This window comes from Tachypleus tridentatus, chromosome 11 (assembly GCF_004210375.1).
Source record: "Tachypleus tridentatus isolate NWPU-2018 chromosome 11, ASM421037v1, whole genome shotgun sequence".
NCBI lineage: Eukaryota > Metazoa > Arthropoda > Merostomata > Xiphosura > Limulidae > Tachypleus > Tachypleus tridentatus.
The window spans coordinates 35614410-35637465 of NC_134835.1; the positions used below are offsets into that span (position 1 = coordinate 35614410).

At 34.6% G+C, this 23056-nt stretch overlaps 1 protein-coding gene across 2 annotated transcripts; it reads right to left on the bottom strand.

The window, feature by feature from the left end:
• Positions 1 to 7531: 7531 nt before the first annotated feature.
• On the bottom strand, positions 7532 to 14390 carry LOC143231466 (uncharacterized). 2 transcript variants are annotated; one of them, XM_076466004.1, is made up of 3 exons: positions 14295 to 14390; positions 11106 to 11221; positions 7532 to 8018 (listed from the first exon to the last, which is right to left on the bottom strand). In XM_076466004.1, the coding sequence occupies exons 2-3, from the start codon at positions 11208 to 11210 to the stop codon at positions 7629 to 7631; spliced, it is 495 nt and encodes a 164-aa protein (XP_076322119.1). In that variant the 5' UTR covers positions 11211 to 11221; positions 14295 to 14390; the 3' UTR covers positions 7532 to 7628. The 2 variants fall into 2 exon arrangements, with proteins under 2 accessions (XP_076322119.1, XP_076322118.1); XM_076466003.1 differs by having other exon boundaries at positions 11106 to 11224; positions 14295 to 14379.
• Positions 14391 to 23056: the final 8666 nt, after the last annotated feature.

Consider the following 23056-nt stretch of genomic DNA (forward strand, 5'->3'; position numbering starts at 1 on the left):
AAGTCCAATACTTATATGATAATATCTAGTACACTTACAGAATGTTAAGGAAAGTAAAATAATAGTAAACACGGTAAGAGATACTTTTTACACTTTTAAGCTCTACCTTCAATAGTTAAAAAGGAAACAATACAAATAGTATCTCAGATGTATCTCAAACAAACGCTAGAATAAATTATGTCATCATATATACGACTTAGCCGTTATATGTAAAATGTCATATATCTATAAGTTACAAACTAATTGTAGAAGCTCCGATCAAAACTTATTTTCGTGCAATATTTTATACCTGAAGAATTTTCTAGTTTATTCTATATAATTCTCTGGTAGGTATTCTCTATTTAATATTTTTATTTCTCTCTGAATATATACATTGTATATTTTATCTTCACAAAGACTTTGCATAATAGTAATGTTTATTAATACTTCTAAACTCGCTTTTTTCTAAACATTTATCTTGTAGACAGTAGACAATAACATATCATAGTAGCCTTATTCATTGTAACCAATAATGCATCGTAGTAACCTTGTTCATCACATACTGAACAATAATGCATCATAGTAACTTTGTTCGTTGTATACTGAACAATAATATATTGTGGTAATCTATTTTTACCTGATAGTCATTGCAATTTTATAACTTGGTTTCTATGACCAGTATCTTTATATGTTTTCTTCGGTTTATTACAAAACGAAGATCTTAAAATTAATAAAATCGCACACAATAAAGTAATTTCCTCACATTTATTATCGTACGACATAACTCTGTATATATATTTATATATCTATATCGTACGGCATTACTCTATATATCAATTTGCATAAAATATGGCCTTCTACATCACACAACCATCAGAAAAGTGAAAAATCACAAAATACTACGTTTCAAATAACAAGAAATATGGCAGTTAACTCCAGAAGTATAACAGTAATAACATTGTAACAGTATAACAGTTATAACAATTAAAACAGTTATAACAGTATAAGAGTTATGGCAACTGAAAAAATCGAAAGACATTATTATAAAAAATGAATCATACACAATAATAGATCTAATCATGTACTATCTGACGCATAAGTTCATCTATCACGAAATCAATCTTAGATATAATTACTTACAAAAACGTCACAAAAAATATCAAATAAAGTGGAAGTTCCAAATATCACTTTTAACGCTTGCTTAAAAGTGTTATCATAAAAAAAATTCTAATTTGTAAAAAGAAAATTGCTGCTTCATACAATATATTGACGAATTTTATGGTGGAAAGTAAGGGTATAACGTGGCTATTTGAGGATTATATTATCACATTAAATAAAACTTAATCAACTTATCGATTTAAAATGTTTTCTTAGTGAATAATGCCACAGCCTTTGACTTCACTACTTACTTAATAAAACTTTTTTTAATTGTATGTATTGCTTTTATTACTCGTTCAAATAAAACTGGTATGTTAGTGTAACAATAAACCTATATATAGTAAAATGCTGCATTTGAAAATATTTTTACAGCTGTTATAAAAATCTAAAGTAAAATAAACAACTTTTGAATGGAGGTTCATAGTTTTGATAGACAACATAAATAAGACACTGAAGTCATTGCTTGAAACCTTCTTGAAAGACGGTATTTCTCTGCTTGAAACAAAAGTTCTCTCTTTAATCGGTAAGAAATTGATTTTATCTGCCAAAATATAACACATTTGATTAACTTTCAAATGAACAAAAGGAAACGGATTAATATGGTAATTGAAAATTTAATTTGAAACAAAAAGTTAACTTGTCCGTTTCTGCTTCAGAATTTTCTTCTTTAAATGGGGGTTGCATAGGAGCCCCACAAAGTTGGAGTTTGTTTTATGATTCCCTGATTATTTGTTGGGATCATTACTATCTACCTAAGCAGACTTGGGACATACAAGATGTCACGGCAACCACGAGTTTCTAGGTTCTCAATTATTAAGTGGTAAGACTATTTTAAATACCAGTCTTCTACGTATGTATTACGTGATAATAAAACCCAATGAGAAAATCCACTATAAACGTCTTCAAGGTTCTGTAGATCAGAATACCATCAAAAAAATTTCAAAAGGTATATAAAAACGTCAAAGCAGATGTTACCTGATTTTCTTATAGTTTAGGCTTAGTTTGAAAACAGAAGTTACCCTTTGTATGGAGCTATGTTGTATACAGTTGACAGTAAGCTTTTGTTTCAATAATACGTCTTCCTGCTTCAAGTTCGAAGAGTAATTAGGAGGTGACTGTCCAGTGTGAAAGAAAGAAACAACATATACCTAAAATAATCTCTATTTGCAAAAACAATAAATAAATTGTTTTCAATATAATGTATGTTTCTGTTTATGACTGTAGGAAGCATCCCACCTGATGGTTTGTTGTTAACAGTAATATGTAAATAATATTCAGTTATTGTTATTATTGATAAAACACATAGTCTCATCGACGAGTATTTCTCTTTATAGCGCAACATAGAGTGGCACAGCGATATGTCTGCAGACTTACACCCCTAGAAACCGAGTTTCAATACTCGTGGTGGACAGAGCACGAATAACTCATTGTGTAGCTTTGTGCTTAATTCTAAACAAATTAATAAAATCTTTATAGCACTTCCAAGATACAGTTTATTTGGCTCAGCACGGCCAGGTGGTTAAGACCCTCGACTTGTAATCCGAGAGTCGTGGGTTTGAATCCCCGTCACACCAAACATGCTCACCCTTTCAGCCGTGGGGGCGTTATAATATGACGGTCAACCCCACCATTCGTTGGTAAAAGAGTAGCCCAAAAGTTGGCGGTGGGTGGCGATTACTAGCTTCCTTCCCTCTAGCCTTACACAGCTAAATTAGGAACAGTTAACACGGTTAGCCCTCACGTAGCTTTGCACGAAATTCAAAAAACCAACAAACATATAATACAGTTTATTTAAATCATGACATATTCTCGTTCGCAGAAAAAGATAAATTATTTATATGCTGTTAATGAAATCCTTCTACTTTTCTGTAAAAAAAATTTAAATATAAAACAAAAAATATGTTTATTTATGATACTTGTAATTTCAACTCTACATCCTACGAAAATACGTAAAACACTTCAAGAGTTGCGGTTAAAAAGCTCGTAGTTGGTTACTTCCTAGCCTAAACATCCTGCCGGTTTTCTCTCGGTGCCCTTCATTACTTTAATTCCCACAGCTGTAAATGCGGAACAAATTTCGCGCCATATAGCAGATTGAATTTTAAATATTTTAATCCACAACAACGCACTCCAATCATTAAGTTACACGTCACATTTTGTGTTACAGAAACACATTTCAACAAAATCAATAATGCACCTATTGTGCATTATTGTGTCAAATTTATAACAATACAATTTATAATAATGGTTATTACAAATAATGATTAACATACAAAAGTTTACAAATTCACAAACAACATTCAGTCTTCCATCTTGTCTGAAACTGAATATTTTATCGATGGTCCAGGTCCACGATGAGAGAATAAATTTTGAGTCGATATCACTACACTTCTCTTAAGTTAGCCAGCTATCTGACCTTGCTGGCCTCACGCCGCTTATAAGCTAACTTTTTACCGACCGACGAAGAAATACTAACGTCCAAAGTTCATTTATCGAAGTTAAATGGTTTGTAATGTTCGATATCCATAAACGTTCCTTGTGAAATATCTTAGTTATACGATGAATGTGTGTGTGTTTTCTTATAGCAAAGCCACACCGGGCTATCTGCTGAGCCCACAGAGAGGAATCAAACCCCTAATTTTAGCGTTGTAAATCCGAAGACATACCGCTGTACTAGCGGGGGACTATACGATGAATGAGCAATTGCCACAATTATACCTTCCTAGGCTTAGTTTGTTTATTTTGTTTTTTGAATTTCGCGCAAAGCTATTCGAGGGTTATCTACGGTAGCCGTCCCTAACTTAGCAGTGTAAGACTAGAGAGAAGGCAGCTAGTCATCGCCACCCACCGCCAACTCTTGGGCTACTCTTTTACCAAGGAATAGTAGGATTTACCGTCACATTATAACACTCCCACTACTGAAAAGGTAAGCATGTTTAGTCGGACGGGGATTCGAGCCTGCCTCCCTCAGATCGCGAGTAGTCTGTACCAATCACCTGACCATGACGAATCACAATAGTGGCTAGATACGAATTATATGAAAATGGCAATATCCCACGACCTTCCTGATGTCATCCTGTGTCACCATGTCATGTTTGATGTGACAAGACCTGTTAGGTGGTAGCACATATACTTCTGTATGTTCAAGGAACCCAACTGTGGATACTTTTGCTTCACGTAGAGATACACCTAAGTACTGTCACACAGAAATTATTTTAACCTACATCCCTGACCTCTGATCTCATTACGTGGCCTACACACATATGTACAAGACAATTCTAGTAAGACTTTGATGGCCAGGTGGTTAAGGCGCTCAAATCGTAATCTGAGGGTCGCGAGTTTCGAATCTCCGTTGCACCAAACATACTCGCCCTTTCAGCCGTGAGGGTGTTATAATGTGACGGTCAATCCCACCATTCGTTGGAATAAGTGTAGCTCAAGAGTTATCAGTGGGTGGTGATGACTAACTGCCTTTTCTTTAGTCTTTCATTTCTAAATTGGGGACGGCTAGCGCAGATAGCACTCGGGCATCTTTGCGCGAAATTCAAAACAAACAAACAAACAAGACCTGAAAGGTCGACTCAATATCCGGTTCACATACTTTTATTAGTAATAATGTGTGCAGAGGTACATTATATTAAAACAATTTTGAAGACTAACCACGCCTTTACAGCCCAAATAATAATAGTAATCGACATTTCTCTACCTAAAGATTGGGCATCTTGACAATAGCCCTACTCCATAGTTTCTGATGTAAAAGGCTTCGTCATAAGATGATTCATATCCAACGCATGTTCCACAATTTTGCGTACTTTCCATAATCCAACTAGCATATAAGACAAAGATTTCTCAGTACTTCTTTCAACAATATGATCAGGCAGAAATCCATGGGCGCTCATCTGGAAGGGCGACCAGTACTTATTTGTATTAAATAGCATGAACATCTACCTCATTCTCCAGCTGTTTGAGGTATGCAACCGTTCAATGGGAGGTATGACTGTTGAATCTATACCCTGTTGGCATCATATTCAGACGGAAATTATTTTTATGTTGTGTACCCATTTCTGGAGAACGTTAAGTAATTTTGCCTCTGAACTCAATGAATTATAAACCTTAATCATATGCCAGATTTTGCCTACAATGGCTTGAAAACGACTTGACGCATGTCTCTTTATGATTGGTTCTTGTCTCCAGGTTTATCCATAATCTTTTGCTGCTAATGTCCTAAAGTAATAGAGATATCCTCGCCTCAGGAATTCTATATAAATCCACCATTTAAACGCATCTTTGTTATATAAAAGTGTGATTATTTTACGTCTGATATGGTTGTTACATATTCTTCTCAAAAGCTATCAAATTTCGGTGGCATCTCACAACCTATGTAACACCAGATAATGCCAAAATGGTACTCTAGTACAAGCTATTACTCCATGACTTTATATCAGCTATGATTATAATATAACTTGCTGATTTGCATGTCAACATTGTTTTAATAGAACGCATTTAGTATTATTTGTGTACGAACAGTCCATAATCATCTACGTATAAAAATTCATAATATCATAAATGCTTATCCGCGGAAAAACAATTTATTTTCTTAACACAAAATGAATTTTGGTCAAAAACGTTTGTAGAGCAAGTGTAGAGCATTGATTGTTCGGGTTTTATCTTCTCAAAAATTGGCTTAAATATATTTAATACAATACCAAGAAATAGCGATAACCACCGTTTAAGATTACATTCATATATAGCGATTTGTTGGACTTTTTGTTTTAAATAGTGAAAGAAAACAATACAGTCGGCACTGCAGATAGGCTTAACCACAAAACAGAAGCTTTTATCCAATCGTTTTCCTAGATAATCTTATAAACTTCAATAGGATTTCATTTTATCTCCCTTTCCTTAAAAGAATATAAGTTAAGAGCTTATCCTATATAACAGGATGATAACATTTTGTCCTGTGGATCATCCTAATACATCTTTCTTTGAGTACTTTCCTTAAATAAGGATACCAAGTTGTACGCATTATTTTAACTGAAGCCTAACAAGTGATTCACATAAAAACATAATTACTTCATTTAATTTGTGTTCAATACGTACATAAGTGTACCCTAAAATTATATTAACTTTGTTTTTAACACCAGAGCATTGCCTCAATGACTAAAGTAACTTATCTATCGTTATGTCAAAATCCTTTTGTTCAGGGGCCCGGAATGGCCAGGTGATTAAGGCACTCGACTTGTATAATTCGAGGATCGTGGATTCGAATCCCCGTCACACCAAACATGCTCGCCCTTTCAGCCGCAGGGGCGTTATAATGTGACGATCAATCCCACTATTCGTTGGTAAAAGAGTAGCCTCAGAGTTGGCGGTGGGTGGTGATGACTAGCTGCCTTCCCTCTAGTCTTACACTGCTAAATTAGGGACGGCTAGCGCAGATAGCCCTCGAGTAGCTTTGCGCGAAATTCAAAAAACAAACAAACAAACTTTGAGCAAAATTCAAACCTTTTCTCCAGTCATACTGTTAAAAGGGTTGCTATGTGTGATCCAAATTATGAGAACCAAAATGCATTATTTTCCACTCAAAGGTCATTTGCCACAGTCTTTTTTTTCAATCAACCGACTGATTAAAGTCATTACGTAATACTTTATCATCCACAACGCTCCCAAAAACTTCCAATAATTTAATGTCTTTTGCAATCTTTATTCATTTTTTTAAACTTTCAGACTCCAAAGTTCACCTTGGAGTCTGAAAGATAACCCAGGATACTCAGAAATTTTGGTTTATTTCCAGAATAATTATCAATTTCCCAATTATGCTTCTATCAGTGTTATTAATTATAATAAAGACCCACACTGAGCCCTGAGGTCCTCCATATGCATCAAGGGTACGGTTTGATTTGACTCAATTAATTATAGAATTTTTCTTCTCTCATCCAACAGTCCTCCATTTGACAGTTTATCAATCTTCTTAGATCTTTACCATCTATATTACTCCATAGGGAAGAGATCTATAAGCTGCTGTTTAGACATGCATTTCCTTATTTTAATGGTATAAGTTTGAAAACTAATTCGTTAAGAATCGAAGTTAAATCTCCAATTGTGCGAGAACTTAAAGTCGGAATTTATGGAAGTACTTAGTACATTTAAATAAAAAAAGAAATATTATTTTACATATTTGAATTTGACCTGCAATTCATACATGATGGATTCAGTTTTCTTTGGACGAGACTAAAATAATAATAATAAAAAATGTCCAAGTTTTAAAAAAAACATTGAAAATCACTTTACGGACCTCTAAAGACAATATTCATGCACTTTAGAGCCGTTGGAGTTTACAAAGCTGAAGAACAGCTGAGTAATGAAAACAGAAACCAAAACCAATATAGGTAGACCGTTGAAAGCTTTATTCATCAAACAATCAGCTACAAGTCAAGACAGAAATCTTAAGTGATTCTACTAGGAAGCGTTAATCACACATATTTGACATGTTATCCTCTAACTCCCAGAAAACGTTCTAAGTAATCTGGTGACACCGGACTACTTTTCTTGTGCCCGCTTGAGCGTATGAAAGAATATCCATACGCAGCGTTTCCAGCTGGAGCATTAATTCTCTCGGGGTTAAAAAGACGATCATCATTTCTTCTCCAATGAGAGACAGCGAATTCTGTTGGAATATTCTCACGATTCAAAGGCAACCGGTAACTCCGACGACCACGAGCCCCGAGGAAACCCGGAGGAGATGATTCGTCCAGTGACTTATCCTTCGTGCGTTTTATTGCAAAATACTGTGATTGAAGTACGTCTGTTGGAAGTATATAGACTCTGTTGGGATTCTCACCTATTAATTCTCGAGCAAGATCATCCACCAGAGGATAATTCTGTCAAAAATTGATAAATTCATATACATAAATAACAGTGAACCTTGTTTTCATTTTTTGCCCATAAACTGGAACATGACTCTTTCTTGTTAATATTAAGAACTGCGACCATATCTTATATTCCAGGGTTCAAGTTTGAGTTTCATTCACTTAAACCGTTCAATTAAGTAGCGTTATTAATTAATTCTGAAAGTCATGAAGCAATTTATATCACAAGTTCACACCACACTTAAAAGAGTTGTCAAGCCGTGATAAGATATATAACAAATAAACTGATATTTTAGTCCAGAAAACTGTAACTAATCATCTGTAGAATTGAAATTCGTTGCATTGTAAATATATCTCTAATATCTGTATTTCAACTCCATTTAGCAGTTAATCTATTTTAATTAACTATTCGGTTGAGATGTGGAAAAGTTTACGACAACTAAACTGTATACCCTGAAGAACGAAAACGTTATACATACTTGATTTCATTTGTATATGTTATTCATGCAGTCTTGATGTTTCTGAACTAATTATAACCTAATTCATTTTACTAATATTACGTTATCTGTAGGTTGTAATATGACAAAAAGGAATTTCATTCTATACACTTTAAAAGTTTATGAAAAATATTAATCAGCGCGAGTAAAGGGAAAGAGCTTCTTCAGTTTTCTTCAATAAATTTGTTTATTAGAAGTTTAGTAATAAGTGTATATAAGTATCATTTTCTTATGGTCTGATAATCATAAGTCGGTATTTTAATCTATTTAGAAAGGCTCTTAGATTAAAAGGAAAAACAAATGTTACTATCATACTAATTGACAAACTTAGTAGACATTTGTTCTTACTACAGAATTAACACAATTGTAAATTAATTATTGAGTTACAAAAATGATAGTACGTATCAAAAGACTTCAACAATTTCTATGTATCAAGCCTAACACAATAACACCGAAATCCTAATTCTCATTAATAATGTTCATCCAAATGAACAGGAAGATGGAAATATCGATTTCTTTGCAATTATCTGTCATGAAAACCTGTGTACGGTTTGCACGTTCTAGTGATACGTATATATTTGGCACGTGCTCACAACTCTAGAACTTCGAATACGTTAATAAAACTTACGTTTACACCCTTGTGCAAATTAATTGAAACAAAACGAAAGATTACAATTTTGTAAATTTTTTTTGTTTTATTTCTGAGAATCCAAAAATTACTCACAAATTAATACATGATATTACCGCCTTTATTTTTCAGAAGATCATTAATCCACTTGAACATCGAGTCCACGAGTTGACTGCAATCTTTACTAGTTTTTGGATTGCGGTACCACACCTTAATTATGGCCTCAATTAGCTTATCTTTTGCAGTACGGTCTTTTCTCCAAAGTCTTTCTTTACAAATCGCCCAAAGATTTTCAATAGGATTTAAGTCCGGAGAGTTTCCAGGCCAGTTCAGCACCTTTATTCGCGTTGTAGTCATAAAATTCTTCACAAGTTTCGATGCGTGGCACGGAGCCAGATCTTGCTGAAAAATGCCAGATCTGAAAATCTCTTTTTCAATTCTGGAACGACTCTTCTCTGCAAAACTTCGATGTACTGTGGTCCTCGCATCATACCTTCTACGATATGTAAGCCTCCGACACTATAGTAGCTGAAAAAGCCCCAAAACATCTTCTTCAAGGGATGTTTTACGAACTGATTGATGCGAGATTCTCGAAGTTTCTCACCTGGAGATCTGCAAACATGTAGACTTCTTTGACCCTGTACGAATAAACGAGTCTTGTCACTGAATAACACCTTACTCCATTGTTCTTTGTCTAGTTCTTGTATTTCAGACCCCATTGATACCGTTTATTCTTCATTAAGTTGGTAAGAAGTTGTTTTTTGACTGGTCTCCTTGTCCTTCTAACGTAATATCGAATGGCGTAATATTCCTCAAAATTTCGTCATATATCCCAAAAATAGATCGACCGTTCTGCAAAACACAGCTAATGACGCCTTCTGTGTGAAAAAATGACTATTAAAGGAAATCAGCGGGTCCTGCGAGCCTACACCGGCCGTCATGCTGAAAATATTGTAAAATGATCATTTGTTTCAATTAATTTGGACAAGGGTGTATTTTAGGAATCCGTATATGGACAACAGAAACGTATTACTATGGTAAAGTAAGTAAGACGAGGGCGTTATTTTTTACGCAAGCGGAAAAGGACTATGTTTATATTCAGTATAATTTTTCTCAATAATAAGACCGTAATAAATAATTGTGTAATAAAACCTGCTTAACAAACTGCATATTGAATAACCAAATGAACAAGAAAAACACATCTGTTCTACAATAATTTGGTAAAACATAAAACCTAAAACATAAAAACATAAAATCTATAAAATAAACTTTTGCTACCATGGCACTAACATACACAACGTATAAAATAATCACACAATCAAACACTGTGTAATTCAGCAATAAGTCCCACTTGCAAGGATTATAAAACTTAACAAATATTTAAAACAGGTTTATTTTCAATAGGAAAACGAGAAAGCAGCAAATTCCTGAACAATAAAAGAGCTTATATCTAAACCTTTTTATTGAAATCATCTGAAATAACTCATGTGCTTATAATACTAAAAACAAATTTCCTAAATAGACAAAACCATTGTATCTCTTAACTAATTCTTTCGTTGGACCTCCTTTAAAATAATATAATTTACCGATGTAGCTGTCGCATGACATATTATTCTTTCAATAACACACGGTACAATCTGTTATATATTTAAATATTATATATTTAAAAACAGCTCTACTAGTGATTTCTCTACCCATACTAGCCGTTTTTAAATGTATAATTTTCTCTACAAGTGGGTTTTCTCGTCATCACGGATTACGGTACAATCTACTTACAGCTTAAAGTTCCACGTTATTTTTCGCTCAATTATTGTAGGAACAATATCATATATTACTACAACACCTAGTGGCTTAAACAAAACAAAATAGTGCTATATATATATATAAATTAAGTATCGTCAAAATATGCACATTTGTTAAACTTTATTTCAAGTTATCTATTCTTACATAAGAAACAGTTTAAGATAAACTTACGTATAACTTTTTAGGAAGAAAATTATAATCGTCGTACATAGATCCATGAACTGAAAACAATGGCCCAAGGAAGAAAAGGAGATATAAACCTCCCATCGAATTCATTGGAGTCGAAGCTGCTATAAAGTATGTTTGGAAAAACTTTAAGTACTGATAAAAACAGAAGTAATCAGACAAAGTATTTTAACATCTGATTATGTATATTGGGGGAGGGAACTATTACAAAACATCAGATGGCATTAATTTGGTAAATAATACAAATCAATTTATTTTCAACAATTATTGGATTAGTGACAAAGGAATACCTTTAACGTTTTATTAACTGTTTTTAACTTCAAATATTCTTCGCCAGATACATATCAAATGAAAACAGTTATAACGTACTGACTTATAAAATAGATAAGAGTTCGTTCTAGGACAACTAAGAACTAGTAGCAATGGTGTCTCCATCTACCGCTTACATATCACTTGGTTTATCCACTGAAAAAAAATCGGACCTGGCATGGCCTAGCGCATTAAGACGTGCGCTTCGTAATCTGAGGGTCGCGGGTTCGCGCCGTAGTCGTGCCAAACATGCTCGCCCTCCCAGCCGTGGGGGCGTTATAATGTGACGGTCAATCCCACTATTCGTTGGTAAAAGAGTAGCCCAAGAGTTGGCGGTGGGTGGTGATGACTAGCTGCCTTCCCTCTAGTCTTACTAGTCTTACGCTGCTAAATTAGGGACGGCTAGCACAGATAGCCCTCGCGTAGCTTTGTGCGAAATTCCAAAAACAACAACATCCACTGAAAACACTTGATGGACTGATAGAGCAAAAACCTGTTCTATGATGTAATGTCGTTTGCGACTCGAGAATTCTATAAAGAAACATAAATTGTCTCTTTTTTTTTAATTAATAAGTTTGTTCAATTAGCAGTTATTCCTAGAAACAAAGTTTTAGTTTTACTTAAGGTGAAATTACTAGAACCCTAAAAACAAAAATAATTATCTTCTCTTAATTAGAATTAATTATACTTTATAAGAACGATGTTTCAAATTGAAATGTTTGGTTGCTTCTTTGTTTTTTTTGTAGCCATAGTCTTCATCTGGTGTATGAAGGCGTTACCCCAGATCGACTATGAGAGATGTTCCGTGTGAGTAATTCAAATCTCTATTGTTTTAAAAACTGGCTGTACAAACCTCTTTTAACGGAAAGTGTTGTCACAAAGAATTCGGGCTTAATTACCTACAGCAGTATTTCACTGTCGAATAATTGGAAAATCTCCGTAAACACGATGATATATTAATATATAAAAATCGTTCTTATGAAAAATAAATAATCGATATACATACATACGCATATATATATATATATTCAAATATCAGACACCTTAGAGATAACTTCTAGCTTTCTTTTAACTGTTACAGTAAACCGTAAGAATGTTTCTTCCACATAGCAACTAAAGTAAATAAAAAGTTATAATTCAACATTACCCGAAGTTGTTATTATTATTATTATCTTCAATGTTATAATTCAACATTACCAAAAGTTGTTATTATTATTATTATCTTCAATGTTATAATTCAACATTACCAAAAGTTGTTATTATTATTATCTTCAATGTTATAATTCAACATTACCCAAAGTTGTTATTATTATTATCTTCAATGTTATAATTCAACATTACCCAAAGTTGTTATTATTATTATCTTCAATGTTATAATTCAACATTACCCAAAGTTGTTATTATTATTATCTTCAATGTTATAATTCAACATTACCCAAAGTTGTTATTATTATTATCTTAAATGTTATAATTCAACATTACCCAAAGTTGTTATTATTATTATTATCTTCAATGTTATAATTCAACATTACCCAAAGTTGTTATTATTATTATCTTCAATGTTATAATTCAACATTACCCAAAGTTGTTATTATTATTATCTTAAATGTTATAATTCAACATTACCCAAAGTTGTTATTATTATTATCTTCAATGCTTGTGTTAAAAAAAAAAAAAAAAGGTCAGGCAGGGCCAAGTAATTAAAGCACTTGACTCCTACTATGAGGGTCGCAGGTTCGAATCCTCGTCCCACCTAACACGCTCGCCCTTTAAACCGTGGGGGCGTTGTGACGGTCAATCCCACCATTCTTTGGTAAAAGAGTAGCCTAAGAGGTGGGTAGTGATGACTGGCTGTTTTCCCTCTAGTCTTATACTGTTAAATTAGGGACGGCTAGTGCATATCGCCCACGTGTAGCTTTGCGCGAAATTCAAACCAAACTGTTCAAAAAGCTTTTTTTAAATACAGCGATCGACGATGGCGTTGTACGTATATATTGTGAATTATACGAACCTATTTTTTAATATTACACGTAGCTATATTTTGATATTGTACGTAGCTTCTTTATTTTCAGATATATTGAGTAGATATAAAATAAAATCAATGCAGATATTGCACCGTATATGTTTAAAAAAAACGTATGTTAAATATCATGTCGGGCGTAGTGAAAATTACGGTATATGTCTGGTTAACACATTCATATCATTGTGAAGTTAACTCTTCCTAATTTACCATCTCGAAACATACACAAAGACCATTTTAATTATTTTTACTCAATGTGGCATTAACGCTTTTATCGAGATGAAATAGACAATGATACTTCGTGCTCTTTCGAAACGTGTAACTAAGAATCATGGCCAAGCTGGTCGCTTTGGTAAACGATGAAGCATTTCAGATGTAAACAACTTCATAATTTAGACTAACTTTCAGTAATCAAAATCTATGTGTAAAGTTAAGTATAATGCACTAAGGAGGGTAATTTACGTAATAAAATGCCTAAAGTTTGTTCAGACAGCAGTTATAGATCAGAGGAATACACGGTTATGCTTTTACGCGTAATGTTCTCCACATATATCATTTTAATAAAACTTTCAAATTTTGGGGGAATTTATATAGATTTGTTGTTGTTGTTTAAATTAAGCACAAAGCTACACAATGGACTATCTGTGCTCTGCCCACCACGGGTATCGAAACCCGGTTTTTAGCGTTGTAAGTCCGCAGACATACTGCTGAGCCATTGGGGAGGATATAGATTTATATCATGTCTAGAAACACGTGTTACGTGTTGTAGTTTCGGCGTTCACATACGAGCCAATATGACATAAGGAATGCAAAATACATACGTTATTGGAAGGCTGTTAGCTTACCTGAAGTTATAAACGTAAGCACTAAACCTGAGTAGTCTCCCTTTGAGTAGCTCTGTACTCGGTAAGCGTAGCCCTAACAAGGTAGCTGAATTGGCAAGAGCCTTTTTATACCAAAGCTGCAATAAATAAACCGCCGTTTTCTATGTTTTTGTTTCTTCTCAACTGGCTTGAAGGTTAACAATTTACTTGGCCTTAAATTAGCATTATTTTAGCCTCCCGATTCACTGCTCTCGGGCTGTTCTGCAAAATCCATTTAGTTGACAGTGATCGTCCTTTAAGTGGCTTAAATCTGACAGCCCGGTCGTTAAGACTGAAATTTGGTACGAATGGTCGTGATTAATCCAGAAAAAGTGGGATAATTTTGTAGTTTCTAATTCATTTAGGCCTTGAATGTTGTTTAAGAACTCTGAAAAAACTCATTATGGTAAGGAATATCCTGCGACCTGTAGAGTGGCACGAGAAATGAAAGCGTAAATAAAAATAAGTATGTTGTGTACCCTAATAAGCTTAGATAATGATTTTGGTAATGAGCTTTTAATTGAATAATTAAACAACAACAAAAACAAAAAGTTACCTTATGACGTCATTAGAAAATTGGTGTAGTTCCTTCTCGGAGTGTTTGGAATACTTTTAAGGTGCTTTCTTAGACGTTCCAACATCTTTAAAAAACCCAAATGTTTTTTTGTTTGAAAAACGTATAATGTTTAGTTAGGTAGGGAATATGAAGAACATATTTATATGTACTTATGCTCTGCTTGAGTGTAGGTTGTTGCACGTGATTTTATTGGACAGGCGAGACTTAGTGAGTACAGCTGCAAGACGTATACACTATATTTTCAACCATGGAATTCGTCATAGATATGACAGTCAGTCTTCCCATTCGGTTAAGCCTAACTGCGTAGGCGACAGGCGCTGCTGAGTAGTTGTTCTTTTGCTGGTCGGCAATTTTAAATTAAGGTAGGTATGTACCATAAGATTCTAGTCATTTTTTACGTATGTCGTTAAGGTGTCGTTCAAGTTAAAAATCATAAGTGCATTATTTTGATAGAGGAAGGTGTGATAAGACGGTCATCTTTACGTTGGATACGGTTTGCATGAATCAAAATTAATGTCATGAAAAAGCTCTTTATTTATAAATGAAACTTGTCAGAACATTTTGTTTAAATATTGAATACTCTTGTTTTCTGGCGATTGGAGTCGTTTTGCCCATAATGTTAAATAAAATTACATCCATCTAATTCATAAGAATTGTGGCCCGACATGGCCAAGCGTGTTAAGGCGTGCGACTCGTAATCTAAGGGTCGCGGGTTCGCATCCCGGTCGCGCCAAACATGCTCGCCCTCCCAGCCGTGGGGGCGTTATAATGTGACGGTCAATCCCACTATTCATTGGTAAAAGAGTAGCCCAAGAGTTGGCGGTGGGTGATGATGACTAGCTGCCTTCCCTCTAGTTTTCACTGCTAAATTAGGGACGGCTAGTACAGATAGCCTTCGAGTAGCTTTGTGCGAAATTCCAAAACAAACAAACAATCATAAGAATTACATTTAAATTCAAGGGCTGGAAATGAAAATGGTGCAAAAAAACATATTTTCACCTTTCCGCGAGTATATTTATGTATAGAATCACATGAACAATAGTTACTTATAAATCACTCTGTTAGCAACACGTTATAACTCATGACATATAGGCATGGTTGTTTTACTGAAGAGAACTTCTTAACTCTTCTCTACTATGTAACCCGGCATGGTTAGGGCGCTTGACTCGCACTCTTAGAGTCGCGTGTTCGAATCTCCGTATCACCAAACATGCTCGCCCTTTCAGCCGTGGGAAGCGTTATTATGTAACAGTTAATCCCACTGTTCGTTGGTAAAAGAGTAACCCAACAACTGTAGGTGGTAATGACTAATTGTATTCCCTCTAATCTTACACTGTTAAATTAGGGACGGATAGCGCAGGCAGCCCTTGTGTATTCTTACGTGAATTCAAATTATACTTCGCCTAAACTATACAAAAATTTGAAAAAAATACTACTGAATACTAGTTCAAATAGCACTTGAAACAAAATTGTTCAGCTAAGCTTTTCAAATGTGATTAGGAACTTCAGCAGAAAAAAAAAAACTAGAGAAAGAAGAAAAAGTTTATTCAGAATCATAAAATATCACTTGGCCAACAATAAATATCACAAATATTTAAATTAAAGCACTAATATGTACTGTCTTTTAGCGCGAAGCATTAGTTACATTTATAAGCGAAAGGAGAGTTTCTAGAAATTTCAGCCTGCTCAACAATACTGATGATACACCAATATCTACATACACACATATATTGTTCACTCTTACACTCGAAAATTTTCTACAATTTTAGTGAATAGACGGAATTTCGCAATACAGATTTAACAGAATAATTATGCACATTTCGAAATATAAATTTAGGTTAAACAAACAACGATGAGAGTTTGTTTGCTTTGAATTTCGCGCAAAGCTACTCGAGGGCTATCTGTGCTAGCCGTCCCTAATTTAGCAGTGTAAGACTAGAGGGAAGGCAGCTAGTCATCATCACCCACCTTCAACTCTTGGGCTATTCTTTTACCAACGAAGAGTGGGATTGACCGTAACATTACAACGCCCACACGGCTGAAAGGGCGCCGATGAGAGTAAATCTGTCACAAGTCATACACCAACCATGCTTTGTTTCTGTTATTTTTTATGTCCGAAGACGGGGTTTCGTTTGGTTTGAATTTCGCACAAAGCTACAAGAGAGCTGTATGCCGTCCCTATTTTAGCAGTGTAAGACTAGAGGGAAGGCAGCTAGTCATCATCACCCACCTTCAACTCTTGGGCTACTCTTTTACCAACGAATAGTGGGATTGACCGTAACATTGTAACGCGACCCTCAGATTATGAGCCGAATGCCTTAACCCACCCGGCCATGTCAGGTCAACACTTTATGAGATACATACTAAATACTTAATAAATAGTTTTGTTAAAACTGTGAAGATCTAATAAGCAAGTGTTTATCATTTCTGTGAGCAGTCTTCAATAACTGTTGTACAGTAAAGTTTTAATTTATTTTAGCAGTGTAAGACTAGAGGGAAGGTAGGTGGTCATCACTACCCATCGTCAACTCTTGGGCTACTCTTGTACCAACGAATAGTGGGGTTGACTCAATAATGACTTATGTATGGACATTCGCGTCTCACCTGTTCTAGCCAACATTTTCACGACGCAAACTGAATCTCAAACAATCAATTCAAGAAAAGTTCTTGTTTAAAGTTATCGTTAGCGAACAAAGTCGTATTAAAAAAAATTTTAGATTTTTATAAGTATTCTAGATGGGTGTTAAAGTAGAAATTCTGGCAAATATTCCTGGTAGAATCAAGAAACAAATGATATATTTTGTTGTTTTAAGAATCTCAATTTGACTTTCTAGGCGAAGTAAAGGAAAACGAATAAAAATAAACAACTCGATTCAAATGAAGATAAATCACTATAAAATGAGTTTATTCAGAGGTAAGTCAATGAGCTTCAATATTAAAAAGCATGTTTGATTTCTGCCGTAGAAGAGTACAGATAGCCCGTTGTGTAGCTTTGTGTTTTACAATAAACAAACCAACATAAAACGCACTAAAAATGGAGAAATATCATGGATAAAAACCTTCACTCTGATAGTAAATGAATGCACAATCCGAGACGGCTGGTATGGGTATTAACACTTTTACTAATAAGGCAAAGAACAACTTTCCGACTTTCTTAAGTCGTCTTCTGGTTAATATCTTCTTTGTTAACCTGAAGATCACCTAAGATGATCGAAACGTTGATCTCTGCTTTAGCAGTAAAAGTGTTAATACCCACTTATAATCCTGAGATAAATTTTTATTTCAACTGGGTTTCTCGTCATCATAGATGCAAAATCCGTATAATTAACCGTGGCTAAAAAGCTATGATTTTTCTGGAGTAAGACAAGCAGTTATTCATATTTGTAAATTCGTACTGAATATAGTAATAGTACACAAATTCGTCTGGGTTTGGAGTTCAAGAGTTTGCACCAATTGAGGGTATGCTTGGATGGCATGAGTCATGTGACCTGTGAAGTTATAGTTGCTAGTATCACAAAGGGCCGCCACGGCGTGGTTAATTCTACGAAAATCACCAGAGTGGATAATTCTATACCGTGCCAGCAGAGGGCGCAACAGAAATTGGTCAGTTTCATTGGGTGTAATTAAACGAAGAGCTACACAATGGACTACTTGTATTCTGTCCACCACGGATATTGAAATCCTAATTTTTGCATTGTAAGCCTGCAGACTTTCCGACGAGCCACTAAAGGGGAAGGAACAGAAACTGGACCCCGCCTTTGGACAAGTTCTAACCTGCAATGACAAATATGAATATTATAATTAACTCTTTTATCTTTAATAAAAAGATATTTACTGTTTTGGTTATGCATTAATATTATAATTGATCTTCTATCATGTAACTTCACTTCTGTTTTCATCTATTCAATAATAAACGAACGTTTGAATACGCAAACTTATTACTTTATGTTTCACTTTGCTATTTTTATACCATATGTCGTATTATTGGTCACTCACTTGTGAAAAGTACATTATACGTAATTTTTGAATGTACTGTTTCTAATGCTAATTTAAACATGAAATTTCAAACTTTAGATATATATACAGTTACGACAGAAAGTGTTCGTACACCTGCGTCCCGATTATTTTTTCCTCATGACTTAAAAAGTATCACGATTAGGCTAATAGAAGTATAGTATGTTATAAATATTATACTAACACACATCTACATAATTTTTTATGTAACTTAAACGATAAATAAACTGTTTATAAACAAATAACCAAACATAGGAGGGGCAGAAAGCGTTCATGCTTTAATGATCAGTTGTGTAGCCTTTCAGGTGAATTACTTGGCGCAATCTCTCGTCATAGCCCTCTATGATCGTTTGACAGTACTCGACTGGTATTTTCTTCCATTCTTCTTTACAGAAAGCCTCCAAATCATACAAGTTTTTCGGATGACGCTAATGAATCATGGTCTTCTACTCATGCCAAACGTTTTGAATTGGGTTGAGATCGGGTGACTGCGATGGCCACTCCAGAACGCTTATATGGTTCCTCTGTAACCAGGATTGCACAATATTTCGATGTGTGCTAAGGGTCATTGTCATGTTGGTAGATCCAACGACGCCCAAACCGCAAGTTCCGAGCATCATTCTTGATATAAGTGCCTAATATATCAACGTACTCTTCTTTTTTTTCATTATTCCATTGAAACGGTGAAGGCTGCTTACACCAGAAGAGCTGAAAGAACCCCATAGCATGATCAAGCCAGCTCTGTGTTTAACTGTAGGGACGGTGTTCTTTGGAAGATTTCGTTTCCCCCCTTCTTACGGAAAATATTGCGAACATAATTGTGGCCGTAAAGCTCGATTTCAGTCTCGTCTGACCAAAGAATACTCTTTCAATAGGTAAAGGGTTTATCTACATGTTTTCTTGCATACCTCAATCGTGCTTCCAAATTAACAAACGAACAGGATTTAAATATGGAGTTATACGAGGACAGCATGCTTTGAACCCAGAAGAGCGTAACATGTGCGTAACTATAGAAGTGCTTACTTCAACCCCAGTTTCTGTACGTCATTACGGGTTAAACGATGGTTCCTACTAACTTCTCTGAGAACCTTCCACTTGGTTCTCTCTGGAATTTTGGTGGGGCGTCCGGAATGAGAGAGGTTAGCAGTTGATCCTGTAAGCTTAAACTTGGCAATTATGCTTTGAACAGTAGATTTCGGCAATTAAGTTGTGTAGCAATACCGGAAAGAGACACACGAGATTTGTATTTTACAATAATTCAGTTTTTTAAATCACTGGACAGTTGTTTCCTGTTCGCCATGATGACCAAACAGTTAATGACGGAGATGGCGCTAAATTGCCGGAAGTAATTTTTTTGCTGGTTAAATTCCAATAATTATGAACCAAGTGTCTAGTTCTGGAATGGTATAATGTAGTTTATTCACCAAACTAAACAAAATAAGGGAATATCAGTTTTTTCACACGTTCTGAACTGTACGAACACTTTCTGCTCCTTCTACTTTTGGTTATTTGTTTATAAACAGTTTATTTGTTGTTCTATTTACATAAAAATTTATGCAGATGTGTGTTAGTATAATATTTATAATATACCATACTTCTATTTGCCTAGTCTGATACTTTTTAAGTTATGAGCAAAAAACTACTCCGGACGCAGGGGTACGAACACTTTCTGTCGTAACTGTATATCGTATTCAACACAACAACTCGGAATAAATTTAGTATTTGTAAACGACAACTGATTATTTCAGTCAATGCGACTGTTTTAACTTGAATTAATCACCTAGTTCTCTGTATAGTTATGAAAAGTATGTTTTTCTTCTTACATCTCATTACATCTTATTTTTAACTATAAGTTATTAAACTGTGTAGAAAGCCTTTTATTTAACAGTTTTTCTAAACATATTTGTTTGTTTGTAGTTAAGCACAAAGCTACACAAAGCACTATCTGTGTTCTGACCATCACTGCTATCGAAATCTGATTTCTAGTGTTGTAAGTTCACAGACATACTGGGAGTTCTTAAAATATTAAACATAAGTGTATAACCTTTACCGTGCTCTGCTATGTTAAATGATTTTCTAAATATATAGTTATAGATTATTTTTATACAAGATGAATTCCTATTTTGGCAATTTAGAAAAACTTCAAACAAGATGGTCGAGTTGCCAGGCCCTAAACAAAAGAGTCAAATGATATTCTATTGAGATTTTTCTTTAAAATTAGAACGGATGCCAAGTTGGGTTCTAGAGCATGTTTTTCTACACTCAAATAAATTTTGCATACTAGAGAAATGAAAAAATTGAAGTGGCTCTTCAAAGAAAGGCCCATTTTTGATCCTTTGAAGTGTCTGTCGAAAGTGGTGAATATCCCACCAATTCGAAAAAGACAGTCTGAATATATAGCCTTTGGCTTACGTTCAGCACGAGTTATCTCACTTGAAGTGTCAAGTGATTTCCAATACCTCTAAATATCTATATAGATGGATGCATGTTGTTCGGTGAAGAACTATTAGAGGGAAAACAGTGGACAGTAGAAGTTTAGGAGTAAAGAGAGATTGTGGTTTGGCATCAATATTTGAAGCAAAGATTTGTTGGCAGACTTCTCTTTTCTCCCTTGTTTTTTTTTGACATCTTCTGTTGCCAACATTTCTCAAAAGAGCTTTCTTTTTTTCTTCTAAATCCTTGTTTGAATTGTTGCATTGCTCGCTTTCTACTCAATACTGTCGGTTTCATGTTAACGTCTGAAAAAATGTCCCACTGCAACAGCCTTCTGGCTCATGAACTAATTAATACAATCTGGAGCACGAAGTTTGACAAATTACACACACCTTTCTTACAACTGAGAGAACTTTACAGCCAGTTTCACTTAACTTTACATTTTTTATAAATAAACCAAAAATATCCAACACGTGGCACTCTGAAACAAACGTATCCTGACCAAAAAAATAAATTCACTAATATTTTGAGCCACGACATCACAGATCATGGAATAGCTCTAAGTTCCTTTTTTTTAGTTTTGATTTTGTTTTTATTAAGTACAAAAGTTTAGCTTATAGCTCCACAATCTTTTACCCAAACTAAGGTCTAATTACAGTTTTGGTTTGTTTGTTTGTTTTGAATTTCTCGCAAAGCTACTCGAGGGCTATCTGCGCTAGCCGTCCCTAGTTTAGCAGTATAAGCCTAGAGGGAAGGCAGCTATTCATCACCTCCCACCGCAAACTCTTGGGCTACTCTATTACCAATGAATAGTGGAATTGACCGTCACATTATAACGCCTCCACGGCTGAAAGGGCAAGCATGTTTGGTGCGACCGGGATTTGAATGCGCGACCCTCGGAATACGAGTCGAACACCTTAACATACTTGGCCATGCCAGGCCCTACAGTTTTGGACTCAGGAGGTCAAATCCTTTCGATTGATGTATTTGACCGTGCCCAAAATCTCATAAATTAATATACTCTAATTTTGCTTAAAATAATTTAAACTTGAGGGTAGGCTGGTAGAGATCCTAATGAGAAATAAATTTGAATTAAGCGTACACGTGCCCCATGCTTGGTATTGCTAGCGTAGAAAAATATAAGTAATAAAATGGAAAAATGGTGTCATGAATTAATTTACTCTAATCATGCCAAAAATAATTTAAATGCCGCGGCTATTGAGGATTCTCTCTTGTTTTATCTCTCTTTCACTGTTGTTTCTATAGTATAGATTCTACTGCTTTGTAAATACAAATGTTATGTATTTTCATAGTTAGTGTTTGCTAACATTGTGTGTGAGTGCCTATCAATCCATACTACATAATTTACTTAAAGACGTGTAAATAAATATTTCAAACATTGAATTCTATATTTATATTGATGGCTCCACGAAACACTAAAATTTGATAGTTCTATTATTCTATCTAGGAAAATTAAGTACAATTTTTATACGCACCTGTCTACGATAAAATATCGCATTAAAAACTCCTGAACCTTGCCAACTGGACACCTATCAGAATCTTCATCAGAACATGAAAAAATATATTGTGTGAAATTAAATATATATATGTATGTTTACTCACTTTTACGCTTTTCTTATTTTGGCAATTCGATTTAACATTACTGTCAATTGACTTGTGGAACAGTGTCATCTATTGACATTAAGTTGTACTATTTATT

Bases quoted from the DNA above. Each gene is read 5' to 3' on its own strand.
- LOC143231466 (XM_076466004.1), bottom strand. From the start codon at position 11,210: ATGAATTCGATGGGAGGTTTATATCTCCTTTTCTTCCTTGGGCCATTG. The intron at 8,019-11,105 runs GTAAGTTTATCT...AATTTTTGACAG, and splicing joins TTCTTCCTAAAAAGTTATAC to AATTATCCTCTGGTGGATGA.